General features: G+C 36.9%; 1 protein-coding gene and 1 long non-coding RNA gene across 2 annotated transcripts; both read right to left on the bottom strand.

The window, feature by feature from the left end:
- Nucleotides 1-5,444: 5,444 nt before the first annotated feature.
- On the bottom strand, nucleotides 5,445-11,047 carry LOC131316621 (short-chain dehydrogenase TIC 32, chloroplastic-like). The gene is made up of 8 exons (XM_058346056.1): nucleotides 10,822-11,047; nucleotides 9,322-9,553; nucleotides 9,100-9,176; nucleotides 7,962-8,115; nucleotides 7,556-7,634; nucleotides 6,770-6,854; nucleotides 5,966-6,012; nucleotides 5,445-5,822 (listed from the first exon to the last, which is right to left on the bottom strand). Exons 1-8 carry the CDS (start codon nucleotides 10,925-10,927, stop codon nucleotides 5,658-5,660), a joined length of 945 nt encoding a protein of 314 aa, XP_058202039.1. The 5' UTR covers nucleotides 10,928-11,047; the 3' UTR covers nucleotides 5,445-5,657.
- Nucleotides 11,048-16,467: 5,420 nt separating this feature from the next.
- On the bottom strand, nucleotides 16,468-18,488 carry LOC131316626 (uncharacterized). The gene is made up of 3 exons (XR_009197203.1): nucleotides 18,095-18,488; nucleotides 17,359-17,414; nucleotides 16,468-17,230 (listed from the first exon to the last, which is right to left on the bottom strand). It is a non-coding gene; the product is annotated as an uncharacterized LOC131316626 (long non-coding RNA).
- Between the last annotated feature and the right edge of the window lie 201 nt (nucleotides 18,489-18,689).

The following is an 18,689-nucleotide window of genomic DNA, read 5'->3' as shown; positions in this document are numbered from 1 at the left end:
GGACAAAACTGTCCCTCCAAGTCATGTGTAATGCTTGATTTTGGACAGAAATTCCTCCCTTTCATGGACCTTTCAAAGGCAATTGCGCTACCTATAGTTTAAATAAAAAGCATAATATGTTTCGCAAATGGAATAGTTAAAACCAAATAATTCTAAACAGAATCAAATAAAAATAAGTGAAAGCTAAAAAGATGCAGAAAGTTGTCATAGTAATTACCTAGATTCGTCATTGATTTTTTCAAAACGAATTCTTTCACGGTATGGAAGCCGATGAGCCAATGATGACACATTAACAATCCTTCCTTCTCTCTGGTTTTCAAGTGCCGTACTTTTCATGGTCTCCAACAAAAGATTTGTCAAAAGAAAATGACCTGTAGAAAGATAACACAGCAATGCATGTTTGCATGTGAGATGAGAGAGTAGTGTATCAATGTCGGATTTAGAGTGTGAAAAAAAAAATAGAAAGAACAAAACATACATGGACTGATGGACAGGACCTATACAGAAATCACTGACACTTGCAAACTAGACATGTTATCATTTACAATTTGGGATAAACTCTCTCATTAAGCTACAGAAGCTCAAAAACAAAAGTATGATGGATTTAGATTTAACATGCTTTTTAACAGTAAGAAAGTAGAGTATAACAAGCTTTTTAACGATTCAAACCACACTTAAATCAGATTTTGGTTGTGTCAGTGTCGAACCAGCAAAGTTGAGCATGTTTTTAAGTGTTAAGGATGCGCGCGCCCAGGGCGCACTAAAGCTGGCTAACATACCAAACTTTGCCGGCTTGTTCCGGACACTCCGAAATTCAGATTTGCGCGTAGTTTGAACGGTTATTCAATCTACTTTCTATCCCAAGTAATTTGGATAAATGTGTGGTAAAATTCAGAAGAGAGGACTAAGCAATTTTCAATTTCAAGTGAATATCCCTATTGACCTTAGACGTAAAAACCAAAACAAACAAAGGAGAAAAGGGAAAAGAAACAGCACAAAGTTAAAGCTTCAGTTTATACCACTGGCTACCAGGTGAGAAATTTTTTATGGATGATACGTGCTTACAACACCACAAGGGAGCCGTTAAAGTCAAAATTACCTTGCATTCCTCTGATAGAACTTGCAGTTATCAATTAAACGACAACCACACTGAATCTAATTTAGAACTTTAGTCGAGACGAAAACAAAATCTATTTCGCCTATAGCAATCTTGTGACCAGTCTTCTTAGCTTTCCGAAAATTATTCTAAAAATTAAACAAACAGTTTCTGTTACTAAATTTCAAACATTTGTAATGTCAAGCGCAGATGCTGTTTAACAATTTTGTAGCTCCTGACAAGAATAAACATCAAATGGTTAATGATGCTTACCTATATGGTTAGTTCCAAACTGCATTTCTATGTTGTCTTGAGTGAGCGTGAAAGGAACCATGGTCCCTGCATTGTTACTTCCACAAAATAAAGAAACGATTTCTGATGATTTGAGGAAGCGTGAAAAGTCCTATAAGATTTTTGCAACTCTTACGGAATGAACAAATATCCTAGAATTAGGAATGTGTGTTCGGCATGGAACGGAGAATGTGTAGAGAGGGCGCAAACGTATTTAACTTTAGTGGCTCCGATAATCTTTGAATCAGTGTGCTTTTAACCAACTTTTCGCAAATTATACTTCCTTAATTGTATTATTCCTTTACATCTTATTTTAGTAGATTAAAAACCCTACCTATCCATCCATAATTAGTCTTGATCTGATTTAGAATTGGGTGATACGAGCTTTTTACAGAAATAATTCATCTTTCAACCTACTAAAATGGTAATATCATTTGATGTACAAATGATTTTGAATCAAAACAACTTTGGTAAGAAAGTAGATTTTTCAAGCTTTTTAGCGGTTCAAACCACGCTCAAATCGAATTTCGGATCTGTCTGTGTTGAGCCCGCAAAGTTTAGCATGTTTCTAAGTGTTAAGGATGCGGCCGGGGCGAAAGGGGGGCGCCCTAGGCGCATCGAAATACACCTGGGGCGCACTAAGCTGTCCAAATTTTGCAGACTTGTCCCGGACACTCCGAAGGACCTTTTCTTCCAAGAATCCACATTTTGCTGCTCTGATGTGATCCCCACCAAAAACCCAAGTTAAACCCCGATTTTGTAAGTACTACTCTACAAAACCAATGCAAGGTTATGTACACTATATATAGGGTCTGTCTCAATGTAAATTTTGGTTTATAGATTTATATATTTTGTTTTCTTGCAAGAGGGACAATTTACTGAATATATAATGTGTTTTCTTGTAGGAGGGACAATGTATTCTTGTAAAAGGGACAATGTTTTCTTGTAAGAGGGACAATTTATTGTATATATAATGTTTTCTTGTAGGAGGGACAATGTATTTTATATTTTGATTTAGTTTCACGACAACATGGTCTTCAATCAACTAATGGAAATGCCCATGGAGGCACGGGCCCACGATGTTTATCTTATTTGTTTGTAGATTCAAAAACAAAACAAACAATGAAACAAAACAATTGTGCCAACCTCTTATTAGATATCATGTCGGTAATGGGGCAAATGCCTTCCTCTGGCTAGATAACTGGCACACTCTGGGATCTTTGTATGCTAAATTTGGTAAGAGGGTTGTGACTAATTTGGGCAAAGCTTTATGGTCTAAAGTGGCTACTGTCATTAACCAAGGAGATTGGTGCTAGCCTAGATTGAGAAATCAGTCCATTCAAGCAATTATGGCTCATACTCCTCCCAGTTTGAGACCAAACCCTAGTGTTGAAGACTCTGTTAGTTGGATACCTCACCCAAGCGGCATCTTCACTGTTAGGTCAGCTTGGAATGCTATTAGGAAGATGTATCCTATTCAGCCTTGGCACAAGATTATATGGATTGGTAATGCAGTGCCTAGATGGTCCTTTATTCTTTGGTTGGCTGTCCTTCAATGACTGAGCACAAAGGATTGGTTGAATAGTTGGGGTTTGCACTTGGATGGAACTTGTTCTCTCTGTAATTCGGTTGCTGAAACTCATCAACATTAATTCGGTTTGCATCTGGTTAATAAGAACATGGTTTTGAATATGCCTAGCAACTTGGTGGAGGTCCTTGATTGGTATGGTGTGCAGGTGAAGGGTAAAAGTTTGAGGTGTATGAGTCTTGCGTGTTCTTTGGCTGCTGCTGTATATGGGCTTTGGAGAGAGAGGAATTGACAAATTTTCCAGGGGAAAGCTACGGGGCATGATCAGGTGATGAAAGGCATTGCAGATGGTGTTAGAGATTAATTTCCTTAACACAAGGAAAACCGTAAAGCAATCTCTAAAGAATCAAGACCTTTGCAGGCAATGGGGCTTACCTAATAGAATTTTCTTCCCTACATAGTTTTCTTTTGTTGGATACTGGCTGTTTTTGTGGTTGTATTTGTTGGCTGTTGTATGAAATTCCATCCCGAGACAGTGATTTTTGTGGTTGAGCTTAATCAGATTCGCACTTATAAAAAAAAGAAGAAATAAAACAATGAGACATGATAACTAAACGGTCCATTATTCTTATCCTAAAACAACAAATAGAACCTGTTGGTTTATTTTCTTATTTTCTGTCTTAATCCAACACAAAATAAGCAGATAAGGCAATAAGATAAAATAACCAAACGAGCCCGTAATCTTATTCTGATGACATCGTGGTTGGTACATTAGATTTTTACCACACATACTTTAATCCAATGTTTTCAAAGGCGTTTTCTAGGCTCGCCTCGGGGAATTGGGGCGGTGAGGTAATGCCAAAACGCCTCAGGGCGTGAAAATTTAGGTGGTGAACCACAGAAGCAGTTGCATAATTTCCTTAGGCGCACCGAGGCGTACGCCTCAGCCTCCGTTTACGCCCTGATAAGCAAGGCGTAAGCCTCAGGAAAGAAATTCTCCTAATCTAATTTTGGTGACGAACTGATGTGCTCTATTAGTAACTAATAAATTGATGTTATAGGGTTTCTCAATTAGTTAGGAGTAACTGATAAGGCAATAATAAGTCATTAATTGTTAATCTATTTTATGCTATCTTTTTCTATTAATCTATCTTTTATGAAATGCGTATTTTTTGTATTTTAAGTTATTTTATTAATTTAATTATTTAAAAAATCAAAAGGCTTACGCCTCAATACCTCAGGGCGTACGCCTCTCCTCGTGCTTTCGCCTCTGAAAACTTGCTTTAATCTAAACCCATACTCGCAAGATTTGTACCAGATTCTCATTAGTTGAGTTGTAATCTCTTTTTAGTTAGTTAGTTTGATATATGCAGGCCTAATTCGTTGTAATAATTTCAGATCAATCCAAAGTAAAGCAATTAATACAATATCTTATTTTTCCAAAAATCTAGCCGCGGTAATCTCCTAACATCATCGACGACATACATATAGTGGTTCAACGTACTTGACAGTTGTTTTTCTTGATTTCACTTGAAAGCCCATTTGGTTATCTTTTCTCCATAGAAAGAACATACCTAAAAATTGAACAGTAGCAAAGTAACAATAAATTAGAAACAAATTAGTATTGCATATTCATGAAGTATCACCTGCACATTTAAGCAATGTGGTATTTTGTATTGCATATTCATGGGAATCGCGAGAGCGGACCCCCTGTACTGATTCTCTCGATCCTCTGTCCGAAGTCCTTTCTTTACCATCTCCACCTCTCGATCACATGATTATCGATGGAAGAACTGGTCGACACACACATAAAACTAGTACAATGCATACCAAACTGATCATATACTATGAAGTCATAACTCATTAAGCTAAGTGTCAAGAACTGAAGAAGACAATTACCCTTTTAAAAAGCTTCTTCCATGGTTTCAAAAGGGATATAGTCTGCGAAAGGCAACAATTCTACTGTCTGTTCCTTTTGCTGCTTGATTACCATTTTAGAAGAGTGTAACAAGCAATAGAAGATACAAATAGGGCAGTCGAAGGAAAAAGTATCTACCAAATCACTGCGGAGACCCCTCTTTCAAATCCAAAACAGCAAAGATCAAAAGCATGGGGGGATTGGAACTACAAAAGCATACGAAAAATCAAGTGGAAAGCGAATTTCATGGAATGTACTTGCTGTCCTCTCCAAACAGGACCCATTTCAGGACCGGAGAATAAGCCACACAATTCGTTGTGCAGAAGATAATCCCTGTAAAAATTCAAGTTGAACAGCAATCTGTGACCAAATGTAACCATATGTCTTGTGGCCTTTTGACGTTGCCCTACTTTCGTGTCTAAACCTCCTTGTTGCGGGTTACAGCATCTTCTTCCTCTCTACTCACAAGTGACTCTTAATGTTTCTTTGTATTTGACAGAAACAAAGGCAGAGTTACTTGAAGGAAGGGAGCAGTCTCTATTTTCTTACACCATACGGTTCACTCACCCAACTTACATGAACTGCCAGAAATTCCAAAACTATATGGCCTGTATGAGAATAACTAGACTGCCTCAATAAGATTAGGTGAAGACAACAATTCAGGAATTTTTATTCATAAGCTGCCTTTACAAACAAACGACAATCTACACACAAACTATATAATACAAGAATTCCAGATATTAAATGTGATACAAACGGGTTTCATAAAGAAAATTATGAAAAACCTCACAAAAGCAGGGTAGCAATCAATTCAGCAACAGGCTTCACTTGGTATTCGTCAAGCTCAAGCTGAAATCCCATAATTTCTTTGCTAATTCTTCATCTTTAGCCAAAGCACTCTGTTTTGCTATATTACAGTCAGAAAAAAACTCTCCGCTAACCCCTTTAACTTGCGGATGCAATACCACGTAGCATGTGGTTGCTGTTCCCTAAAACCATGAGGAACGGAAGTAATTAGCAAATTATCACTTTAGAAATGTTCTAGCAAAAATACTAAACATCTCAAAAAATCAAATACTAAATTTTTTCTTGAGAAATGTAGTGCGTCTGGCGTCAGAGACACAAAACCTACCTGTTGAAGATTTTTCCCCATGTATTCAGCAATCGTCTTCACCAAACCTACAACAAAGACAGTTACCAAAGCAATTAATATATACCCAAGACAATACAAAAACTTCTCGTAAAAGAGGAAACTTATGATCCAATTTGGAACAATCCGTGGCTTATCTTGACGATGGCCTGTCAGATAGTATATATTTCTAACTATACTTAGCTAACAGAACCCATCCTGTAATTTTCTTATTCTGTGAATGCCTGAGAAAACATAAAACACAACAATGGTCCCATATTGTTTTGATATTGATGTTTTCCGGTCTTTTCAATCTACCACAAAAAAACATGGGACCTGCATGCTACTATGACCGGAATATTTCTCGGCAAAAACTCAAAAAATTGAATGAAGGCTCAACCAACATGACCCAAAATGTACAACTCTAAGTTACTACAAATAGCCCACAGGAATTTAGGTACAAAAGACTTTACTTCTCATCTCCCATGGATGTAGAGACGTCACATATCACAGTTAGTTTCTGTTGTAATAATTTGATGTATAGAACAGTATCTTAAAAATCATCTCTTGAAAGTTTGTACGCGCTCTTATAGTCGTAGTGATACCGGACGTAGGTGCAAACGAACCAACGGAAGAAAGAAAGAGAACTAATAAAACAAAACATTCCCTCTAAACTCAATTCCTATTCTTAATCTGAACAGTACCTAACAACGAAAACAAGCATATGAACAGCAACCAATCCAACAGATACTCAGAAACACATTTTAAAACTATAGCTATATAACATTCAAAGGATCAGAGGTTTACAGCTGAGAATGGTACGTTGATGCAGAAAGTTGGTTGCAATGGTTCCAGGATGAAGTGAATTAGAAGTTATCTTGACCCCTTGTTCCTGATAAATTGCAAAAATGAATACAACGTACTGTGTCATATTCTGCCAAGCATATTATCATAAAAAATAACTGAATAAGAAAAGTGCAAGCAATTGTTCTCATGACCAATTAATTGTAGGCGTAGGTGATTCATCGCCTAAATTAACGTACTGCGATCTCGTTCCCATTCCCGATCCTGTTCCACGATCCTGGTAACCCTGCCTCTACATCTAGTAGTTACAAGGTTCAGTGATTCTCAATATTTTGCAGCCTATAGCTATTATTTTGTTTTTTGTTTTTGTTTTTTTGTTTTTTTGAACAGCAAAAGACAAAGGGAAAATGTAGCTATTGTTCTTTGAACAGCTAATGCTATAGAAATTGTAAAATTCGATTTAATCCGTTGTAATTATGACCAGAAAAACCAAGCTGGTGTTCCTAAGTCCACTAAATATCCTGTTTCTGGTCCTTGTTTCAAGACCCATTGTCTTGAGAATTTGCTCAAGTGGAAAGTACCAGATGAGCATTACCAAAATCAGATAGACATGGGAAGAACATGGTTCGAATAATTCATGTACAAATATATACTATTGGATTGACATTTATTAAACTGCTGCTCCTTACAACAAAGATTGGTTACCTGTTCATAACGAGACCTTGACGATTTACAATCATCTCTATATCAATTTCTTGGATAATTGATTAACAAGAATATATTAATTACCTTCAAGCGCTTGGCCAGCTCATTAGCATGCAATATGTTAGCGAGCTTTGATTGTCCATAAGCTAACCACATCCGGTAACTGAAAAGTAGAAATAGGAAAATAGTTTATGGTGAGAAAGCTTTAGGAAATCTCATCAACAGCTCAATTTTGAAAGGGTAACCCAATTGCCAGAGCAAAATGGACATGAAGGGACAAAACTGTCCCTCCAAGTCATGTGTAATGCTTGATTTCGACAGAAATTCCTCCCTTTCATGGACCTTTCAAAGGCAATTGCATTACCTATAGTTTAAATAAAAAGCATAATATGTTTCGCAAATGGAAAAGTTAAAATCAAATCATTCTAAACAGAATCAAAGAAAAATAAGTGAACGCTAAAAAGATGCAGAAAGTTGTCATAGTAATTACCTAGATTCGTCATTGATTTTTTCAAAACGAATTCCTTCACGGTATGGAAGCCGATGAGCCAATGATGACACATTAACAATCCTTCCTTCTCTCTGGCTTTCAAGTGCCGTACTTTTCATGGTCTCCAACAAAAGATTTGTCAATAGAAAATGACCTGTAGAGAGATAACACAGCAATGCACGTTTGCATGTGCGTTGAGAGAGTAGTATATCAATGTCGGATTTAGAGTGAAAAAAAAAAAAATAGAAAGAACAAAACATACATGGACAGAACCTATACATAAATCACTGACACTTGCACACTAGACATGTTATCATTTACAATTTGGAATTAACTCTCTCATTAAGCTACAGAAACTCAAAAGCAAAAGTATGATGGATTTAGATTTAAAAAGCTTTTTAACGGTAAGAAAGTAGATTTGGTTAGAAAGTAGAGTTTAACAAGCTTTTTAACACTTCAAACCACACTGAAACCGGATTTCGGGTGTGTCCGTGTCAAACCCACAAAGTTTTAAGGATGCACCCAGGGCGCACTAAAGCTGGCTAACATACCAAACTTTGCGGGCTTGTCCCGGACACTCCGAAATTCAGATTTGCGCGTGGTTTGAACGGTTATTCAATCTACTTTCTATCCCAAGTAGTTTGGATAAATGTGGTAAAATTCAGAAGAGAGGACTAAGCAATTTTCAATTTCAAGTGAATATCCCTATTGACCTTAGACGTAAAAACCAAAACAAACAAAGGAGAAAAGGGAAAAGATACAGTACAAAGTTAAAGCTTCAGTTCATGCTACTGGCTACCAGGTGAATTTTTTTTTTATGGATGATACGTGCTTACAATACCACAAGGGAGCCGTAGTCAAAATTACATTGCATTCCCCTGATAGAACTTGCAGTTATCGATTAAACGACAACCACACTGAATCTAATTTAGAACTTTAATCAAGACGAAAACAAAATCTATTTCGCCTATAGCAATCTTGTGACCAGTCTTCTTAGCTTTCCAAAAATTATTCTAAAAATTAAACAAACAGTTGCTGTTACTAAATTTCAAAGATTTGTAACTGTCGAGTGCAAATGCAGTTTAACAATTTTGTAGCTCCTGACAAGAATAAACATCAAATGGTTAATGATGCTTACCTATATGGTTAGTTCCAAACTGCATTTCTATGTTGTCTTGTGTGAGCATGAAAGGAACCATGGCCCCTGCATTGTTACTTCCACAAAATAAAGAAAAATATTTCAAATTTTATCAAGTTCCGAAAAGGTCCATAAGAGGGTTTGTATTTCCAGGCATTCAAAGAGTAAACCTAATTAATGAGACAATGATCATCTTCAATTGCTTCTGTAAAAGATACTTACATAAGGATGTTCAAAGGAAGGCCCGAGCACGTATATTCTGAAGCAAATTTCCTAACAGATGCCATTGAGCTGAGATCTAATTCCATAACGTCGATTGTAGCACTGGGGTTTTCCTTTAGTATAGCTTCTCTGACTTTTCCACCCTTATCTGTATTTCTAACTGCCATAACTACATGAACACCACGCAAGGCGAGGACGCGTGTAGTCTCTGTGCCAATACCGCTTGATGCACCTGAAATTCAACCAAGTACAAGCAATAAGATAATCAAGAACCCCAAATTTCACTATGTTTTGAAGTCGACATCCAATGAATGGATCATATATGTTGGAAATTGTCCCACATCGGCTTATCATCATCTCGAAAACTAGTATATGAGCCTGGGCAACCTCTCCTCCCATTGCCAATTGGCATTGAGTTGGATGCTTTAACAATATATTATCAGATTAACCTCAAACTATAGAGCTATCAATGCAGTAGAACATTCAGATAGACATAAGCTGCAGTTTCAAAAAACAAAGAAAAGATAGACATAAGCTGGGGAATGGTGGGGAAATGCCCCGACTGAAACAACCAAATTTGACTTTGGATGATCTTAACTGATTTAAAGCGATGTCTCAAAAGTGACCCTAGAAGGAGAAAGATGTAATTATCCACCTTCCACGTTCATCATAAATTCGCAGGCCTCTCATAAATTCACTACTTAATTCAGCTGAATTACCTAGTGCCAGGAACTCAGCAAAACCATTGTACGACTGGCCAAATCATTTTGTGGATTTGTTCTTATATTTTGGCCAAAACTTTTGATAATCACTATAAATTCTCACCAATCACAAAGGTAGAATCCTTTATGCCGAAAACTTTGTGCCTTCGTACCGAGGGGTTTTTCGGCCGTTGGATTTAAACAATAAAAAAAATACACAATCTAACAGCTGGAAAACCCTCGGCACAAAGGCACGGGTTTTTTTGCCGAGGGTTTTCGGGATAGAGGAGATCGGACCCCCCAATCACGTTCTCTAATGTTAAACACTGACCCCCCAAAAAATCACATTTGACCAAGGGCCCAATCACGTTCTAATTTTTCTCTTAGGCTCTGTTCAATTGCTGGGCGCGCAAGGAAAAGGAAGTACACGAATACTTCTAACTTTCTTGATTTTTATGTGTTCAGTTAGCAGAAAGTTGTGGAACCAAGAAAAAGTAACGCAAAAACTGCAAGATTTTGCAGGAATTCTACTTTTCCACGAGTTTCCTACGCAATTAAAGTATCGTTTTCCAACCTTTCTACAAATTCTTTTATCAACTGAACCAAGAAAAAAGCATTTCTTTTTTCTTTACTTCACTCCACTAAAACAAGAACTTTTCCCAGAACAATATCCCCCTATCAATTTCTTGCCAATTGAATCGAGCCTTTGGTGTGCATTAGTTTGTTGTTTACTTCCTTTTTGAGTCATGGAAAACAACATATGTATAGGTGTTTGTTTATGAGAGAGAGAGAGAGAGACCTGTAACTATAGCAGTGAGGCCAGTACCATCAATTCCTTGGGTAACTTCCTCAGCAGTAGAAGAGGCTGAGAACCCAGATGGGCTTTTTCTCCCAAAAATCCACATTCTTGCTCTGATTTCTTGTTCAAACCAATTCCCACTTTCGTTTCTACTTTCAAATGCACTCTATATATCGAGGGAGCAGAGCGGTCCGACCTCTGTATGTCGGTCGAGGGGCCTCTAAATCATACCGAACACATACACCACCCTGAAGTTCTCCTTAAGGACATTGTACCCATGAGCTTCTGAAAATTACCCTCTTCTCCCCCGAGGTTTATAGTCATAATCTTAGACATAATCCTTCAAAATGCCCTATGCTCGCGCTCTCAATTCTCGTTGTGCACTCGCACTTTCAATTCTCACATTCACGAATTTTAGCTGTTGTGGAGATTTTTTAGAGACGCTTTCAAGTTCGCGCTCCTGCATTTGCACCCGTCGTGCTTTATGTGACTTAGGGCATAGTAGATCTTTTCCATCACATAAGTCAAATAATAATAACAATAGATTATGCTAGTATGAAAAATCACAAAAAAAATGCCAATTTAACCCTCTTTTAAACACCCCTCCCCTCCTCGCAAAAGCTCTCAGGAACCTCGCAAGCTAATCGTCACCCTCCACATCTACTCAAACTTCATTGCTTTCAAATCCATACACTCCATCGTGTCCCGATATCCAACTGCGGTGTTGGCATACACTAAGCCCAAATAAAATAATTGTGAAGATATGAGATGAAATGGGAACCACCTAAAGTACCATAGTGCTTCATTTGGTTCATCCTCTTGCAAGACTAATGTTGTTGTGCGCCACCAATAGAGAGTAAACCAAAAGTAAAATGACTGCATCAACTTTATCGACGAACACAACGATTCAAGCAATCGTCTTTTCCCTGATCTAACATATTATAATCTCTCACAAAATCTCTATCTGAAAAGCAATCGCCAATGCTAAAATAGTAAAAGTGGTTGGCTCCATTTAGTCTATAATCTCGTGCAAAATCTCTATTTGAAAAGCAATCGCCAATGCTAAAATAGTAAAAGTGGTTGGCTCCATTTAGTCAATGATTTAGGAGTAGAAAGCTCTCAACGTCAACATTGTCGACCAAAATGCTCCATTGAGTCAATGAATATGAGGTATCTAACTTAGAGATTCGGCGGTCTATGTTGTGATTTGGTAGATTTGGGGGTAAATTATGTGTTAGAAAGGGGAAAAAAAGGCGACAAAATGGTAATGAAATGAGTAAAGAGAGGTAATTGTCAGTAGCAGCATTTCGATTCTTGGATTGGATCTGGTGAGCCGTTTGGCTTCAAATTGTGTAATTGTTGGTGTCTCTCACAAGTTAGGCATTGAGGGTGGTTTGCCGCCGGTGAGGGGTGGGCAGGGACGGAGTCAGGAATTTCACCACGCAAGGGCGAACATACATGCGAGAAAAAAAAAAAATACACATGTATAATAACGTAAATACATTAAAACTCAAAATAATGTAAATATATAAATCGGTTTAACTAATGGGATCGATCTTGATATATGTGTCTTGTTTTTTTTATTGTTTATCTTCTTCTTTTTCATTTATTACAACTGGACGAATTCGGTCCAATGGCTTTCATGTTATTTGATTTTACCAGTAAAAAAACAAAGAATTAGAAGTCTAGAACAACAATTGGGGAAAGACATACCTACGACTTAGATTTCACCAAAATTAATGAGGGCTTCCAAAATCCCTTCTCCTCCGTTGCTATTTTCTCGAAATTGTCTTTGAAGTCTTAACAATTAGGGATGTTTGTGCAAGAGAGAGGGAGGGGGTTTGGTATGCCATTGAGGTTTTAGAGCAAAAAGAAATAAAACTATAAAATACTAAACTCATCTAACGAAAGGTGGAAGTTTATTACTTGAATATTCACAACATTAACCCTCTAGTTTTATATTTTGTTATATTTTAACCCTTAGCCTTTAGTAATTAATATTGGTATCCTCGAATTTCAAAGGTTACTATTATATATATATTTTTCAAAATTCTACACAGGGGCGAACCTATATATTTTGGGCGCTGCTATTCGCAGCCCTTTATTTTCTCCCATAACTCGTTAAAAATTTCCAATTATACTCGACAATTAATTACCGAAATTGAGATATATTTTCAACATCCAATTACCGAAATATAATATTTTTTTCAACAGCTATTTACCGAAAATGTATGTTCAGCAGTTATTTACCGAAAGTTGAACATATTTTCGACATGTAGTTACCGAAATATAATCTTATTTTCAACAGCTATTTACCGAAATGTTATGTATAATTTTCAACAACCATTTACCGAAATATAGTGGGTTATGGGAGAAAATAAAGGGCTGCGAATAGCAGCGCCCTATATTTTCATAAGAATTTATTTATTTTTACATATAATCGTAGTGCTTTTTTTTTCCTTGCAGGGGCGACCGCCCCTACTGGCTCCTCCCTGGCTCCATCCCTGGGGGTGGGTATCTAGGGCCCGAAGCTACCTAAGATTTGGTCCCGGGAGGTAGAGGATGAATCTAGGCTCTGTTTAGTTGTTTAAACGTTACTTTGTTTATTGATGTTTTTCCTTGTTCCTTTTGTCATTGTAATACTCGTATTTCAGTGATAATAAAATCTTTTGCTTTAGAAAAAAAAAGAGAGGTGAAAAAGCCAAAGAGATACTCCAATAAAGCCAAAGGTCAAAGGGCGCGAGGCAAGAGGCTAAGAAGGAATATTCTCCATATGTATGTGACAGGGTATTATGGTGACTTTAATAAATTAAAGTTATAAGGAGACCATCTTTAACGGGGGAGTTACTGGAATTTCTCATAGCTCAAAGGGAAATCTATCATTTGATCAAAGTTTAGGGGAGGTTAGTGTAGATTGACATAAATTGTATTTTACGCTTATGTTTTTGTTTCTTTATTTAAGTTGTGTTGCTATAAGGAAGAAATAAACTATTATTACTTATTATTGTAAAGAAGGCAATAAAGTGTTTTTTATTAGCCTAAAACATCACTAATGACAAACTGACCCAAAAAAGAATCACAAATGACGTCGGTGGTAATATCAAACGTCATGAGTGACGGTCAACCCTTTTTTTTTTTTTTTTATAACTCAAATGTCCGGACCAGCTTACGTTCATCGCGATTAATCATAAGGAACCAATCCACCTGCTACTTGTGGCTAAACTTTGTATAAACTGACTCCCCAAAAAGAGTTGATAGCAACTACGAGGTTTCATACACGAGACCTTAAAAAGAACAAATTTTTAAATCTTAGGCCTCGACTACTGGGTGAACCCGGGTTAATTGGTTACCTAACAGTAACTTTAGATGAGAGAAAAAGGATATGCATTCATAATATGTTTCAAATCACTTTAGATGAAGTGTTTTGAACGTAAAATCTTAAAAGAGAGCAAATCACTTTCAAATCGCACGGTGTTTTGCTGAAAAACGGTCAGAAATAAAATAGAACGTGTATGCATAATGCATTCATACACGTTCATAATAGCTTTTCAATTTTTCAATTTCAGCTATTTTATTCATTCAAGGAAGCGAAAGGGTTGGCAATTTTAAGATCCATTTCTAACTGTATATATATTTAGCTGACCAATAACCACTGAAAAGAATCAAATTTTTTTTCTACAGCAAATTAGTTTTTGAAGGTGGTGATTATAACATTCATAAGCTTTCACATGCATAATTACAGAAAATTCACAAACCTATTTGACATCTACACACCAAATCCACAAGGTAAAAAATAAAAAATACGAGACAGAGATAAGACAAAAAAGAGAGTGAAAAAGGCGCGGCGTAACCTTGGAATATAAGCTGTGTTTTATTCAAGTTCAAACCAAAAACAGTGAAATTAATGTTTGATGTTGTTGGCATTGTGTAATCAAATTCATAGGGGCACTCTAGGTCCAACAAAAATATTGCACAGTTTTTCTTGATGACCTTGTCAAATTCAACCATGTTTGTAACCAAGGGTGAATGCACCATGGGGGGCATGTTGGGGGCACCTGCACCCATAATTAGGCTACTGTTTGGATCAAAGTTATAGAATTAACATTTTGGGCTCAAAATATGTGCTAATTATTTCCACCCTTTTGGCTTGCTCCCATACAAGGCTCTGTTTCTTTTGCTCCTTGCTCACCATTTTAAAACACTAGTAAAGCACGTGGAATTCTTCTACTTCAGTGGAATTTTTTCTTTCTTTGGAATTTGACTTGTCCTCGCCTTTACAAACGTCACTGGTAAGTATAAAATTCACTCTTATTTTGGATGACAATTTGGATACTTCGTACTTGTTTAGACCATTACAGCATTACAGCAGACTTAGATTGGTTACAGAATGACAATATTTTATTGCCAAAGTATTTATATGTTGCTATATTCCCCCCAAAAAAATAGCTAAATTCCTTGAAACGAAAGGTTTTTTTTTTTTTTTTTTTGGGCGGGGGGGGGGGTGTTGTAAAAAACGTTGGGTTCGTTCATGACAATAGAAGAACAAGAAACAAAAATACATCAACAAATAGGACATCACTTTCCACGAGAGATACCCCAAGACCAAAATAGTGCAACCTGTACCCAATAACCCAAGCCACCCACCCGTTAGAAACCTTTTGGCGGTTTGTGCGTCACACTATTGCGGCCCCTCAAAAAATAGAAAATAAAAGACAAACCTGCAACGCATAAAACTATTCATGAATATCGTGAATCATAACATGATAAAACAATAAATTAAAACAGTTACAAAGTTCAAATAATTCATTGTAAGGGTTTCAATACCTGCAACCCTTTCCCATAACCATACATAGCTTATCCAGACGTGGTACTGGTGATGCTTTAAAGATGAAAAAAGAAAATGAGTCAAGTACTATATATAGGAGTATTTAGTAACAAAGGTCACCATGGAAGCTAACATCGTAGTTCATATAGTATTTTGATGCAAGTTGATCGATGTTCATATATATACCTCAACATTTTGAACAAGTGCAAAAAATGATAATCTTTTTCTCCTAAAGCAGTACAAGATATCAAGAAGATTCAAAAAAACCAATAGAAAGTAGCAGAACAATAAAAGAATAAATACACATCTGCTCGATCATGATCATTCATCCCCAATTCACTTGTGAACAGATAAATGAAAACGACGATCATTTACCACAAAGGATCCACTTGTCTGTAATTGAAGGCTATAGAGTATATGCCAACATGCTAAGAGCTCAAAATTTATCCATTACACTGGAGAGCAGAGAAAGGATAAAGCAGTGAGTAGGCTGAGCATCTCCCTCAAATTAAAATAGTAGAATCTCAATATTGTTCTTCTGAAGTCCAAAGAAAAGCCATTCTAGTAGAGAGGAGGGGAAACCAAAAGAATAACCAGGGCCATTTGAGCTCAAAGAAGTGACTGGGTATGGTCCCATGCCATTGCAACAAGGTCGTACTATGACTGAAAAAGGAAGCATCAAAGTATACCTTGGAATAGCCAACCACAAGGCATTCATCCTAGAGTTATACTAAACCATTGAAGGTACATAGCGAGCACAGCACACCACTGAATGGTGATTTTGGTCGCCTAACTGAATGGTTGTGGAACATTTAGTTTCACTTCAACTAAAAAATGAGATGAGTAAACCTATTCTAATTTTAAGGAGTTTTATGCATATCTAAATGAATGTTATCATTTGAAATTTGACGAAACTGACCATGTTACTGACACTGTGACAACTCATCCAGACAGAAACCGTTGAATTTAATTTATGTTTGGAAAGCATTACCCTATGCATAAGGTTGTGACAAAATTCACACCTAAGTGTGCATGCTAGTAACCACTCCTAGGAATCACATCACATAATTGTTTTTTTACCTCATTTAAGATCTCGTGCATCACAACATTTAGAACCGTCCATATTTTCTTCCACTGCTCTTAGTCTAACTGGATTTGGAAGAGTTTGCTGTCTGAGTGTGGGGTGAATAGAGGTCCACATTCTCTCTGGATCATGAAAACTCCGACCCTATACCATGAATAAATTGTCAATTCTCAAAATCTAGAATGGTTTGAGCCTCCCTTATGCCTACATTGAGCACATAGACTGTGTTTAGGCCATGGATCTATGAATGGAGTTATATATATGTCTAACAAGCATGGCAAGAAAGACAAGGAACATTTTTTGTTGCCTTCCTTTTCTGACAATAAAAAGCCCTACAATATTCATGTGCCAATTTCCAAATATACAGCATTGTATACCTTATGCAACTTGATGAAATGTAGACATAATTGTGTTTAGTGGACCCATAATTGATAGGCATCTGCCTGGCTTTTCCATAATCAGCTTTGTTTCCAAAACATTGATCTGCGAATTCCTGAAGACTGAATCCCCACCTTAATAAAACTCATAATTCTCTGTATTAAAACACTTACTTAGAAAATCATTTTCATTTTCAACATGTCAAAGATTCTGCTGCCTAGAGGGGATTGTAAACACTGTAGCTTTATACCTTAAGGAGTCCCTAAGGTAGTAGAATTGTCTCCTCAGTGGAAGGATAACACATATCTAGGACAATGGCAAAATAGTTAGATAGTACAAATGTGTGGAATTCTATTTAGTGGTTCACAAAAATAGGCCGCCTTCAATTCAATTACAAAGGGTATCCGTAACTAAAACTAATTGAACCATACTCTTTTCAGAAATCGAACAAATAAATGGGAAGATGAATTATCAAACTCAACTTCTTTTTAGATCCTCGAGTTAAAGCACCAGCAAGAGAAAGATCTTCGTAAAAGCATTTAAGTGACGAAAAGTTACCCTCTAATTTGACATTGAACGGTCCAATATCCTTCAGAAAACTGGATATCGACATAGACTAAGCAAAGGTTCAATATGATTGGCTAAATTTTCTCTGCAATTGTTACAATATATAAGCCTGGTATCCCTATAATCATCACAAACATTAACCGTATATTCCATTTACTATATTAGTTTCGTTTTTTCCCAAGTTGGATATCCACTCTGTACATTCCTAGTTTCAAACATCCACTCTGTATATTCCATGAAATGTCATTTGGTGGAATAAATGGATGTGCAACAGGAGTAATTCATCAAACACCTTAAGTGCAATGCGTATTTATCGAACTCCTGAGCATGATAGTAAACATACAAGCAGAAAAAGCTTCAACGTAGATTCACCATGAGAGAGAGAGGGAGAGAGCAATACACATTTTTCAGAAACTTACCGGTGGATCCTAACGAAGTGAACTTTTAATTTCGAAACCAATCGGCTGGATGACTGGCAATTTCTTCCCTAGAATTCAGTCTTGAGATGAGAACGGAGGAGAATCGAGAGGCTAATTCAAGGGAACACTTGACTGTCGCACAGTCGAGAGGAAGAAGGACATTTGTGAGGCTCTTCAAATGGTCTGGGAGAGTTGTGAGAGATGCAACAGTTGTTGTATGCTTGAAGAGAACACGGTTCATAGAGAAGACCACAGCAGGGGAATATGTTTTTTGAGAGATGCAACCTTTGGAATGTGGCGTATCGGGTTTTCCGTCGTTTCGGAAAGGCAGGATGCGGTGGGGGTGTAGGAGGCAGCATGTATTGTTTCCAATTGGTTGGGTTAGTTATTTGAGGGTTTTTTGAGGGGTGTTTTTAAAAAAGAGAAAGTAGTATGGTGTCTGTTGGAAGAGATGTATGATAGGGCAGGTATTAGGTGCAAATGGTAGGGGCATTTGTGGAAAGCAAAAAAGAGAAAACATCTTCGTACATTTAAAAGAGTAGTATAGATAAAATAGAAGTGAGAAACTTACGTCCAGATCCAATAGTAAGAAGAA

This window comes from Rhododendron vialii, chromosome 2a (genome assembly GCF_030253575.1).
Source record: "Rhododendron vialii isolate Sample 1 chromosome 2a, ASM3025357v1".
Classification (NCBI taxonomy): domain Eukaryota; kingdom Viridiplantae; phylum Streptophyta; class Magnoliopsida; order Ericales; family Ericaceae; genus Rhododendron; species Rhododendron vialii.
The sequence above is the reverse complement of the archived record's forward strand: the minus strand, read 5'-3'. Positions and strand labels throughout refer to the sequence as shown.

Excerpts from the sequence above, each read along its gene's own strand:
- LOC131316621 (XM_058346056.1), bottom strand. The coding sequence starts at position 10,927 with ATGTGGATTTTTGGGAGAAAAAGCCCATCTGGGTTCTCAGCCTCTTCT. Across the intron at positions 9,554-10,821 it reads CCTCACTGCTATAGTTACAG|GTGCATCAAGCGGTATTGGC; the intron begins GTCTCTCTCTCT and ends GTTGAATTTCAG. Across the intron at positions 7,635-7,961 it reads AAAATCAATGACGAATCTAG|TTACCGGATGTGGTTAGCTT; the intron begins GTAATTACTATG and ends TCTACTTTTCAG.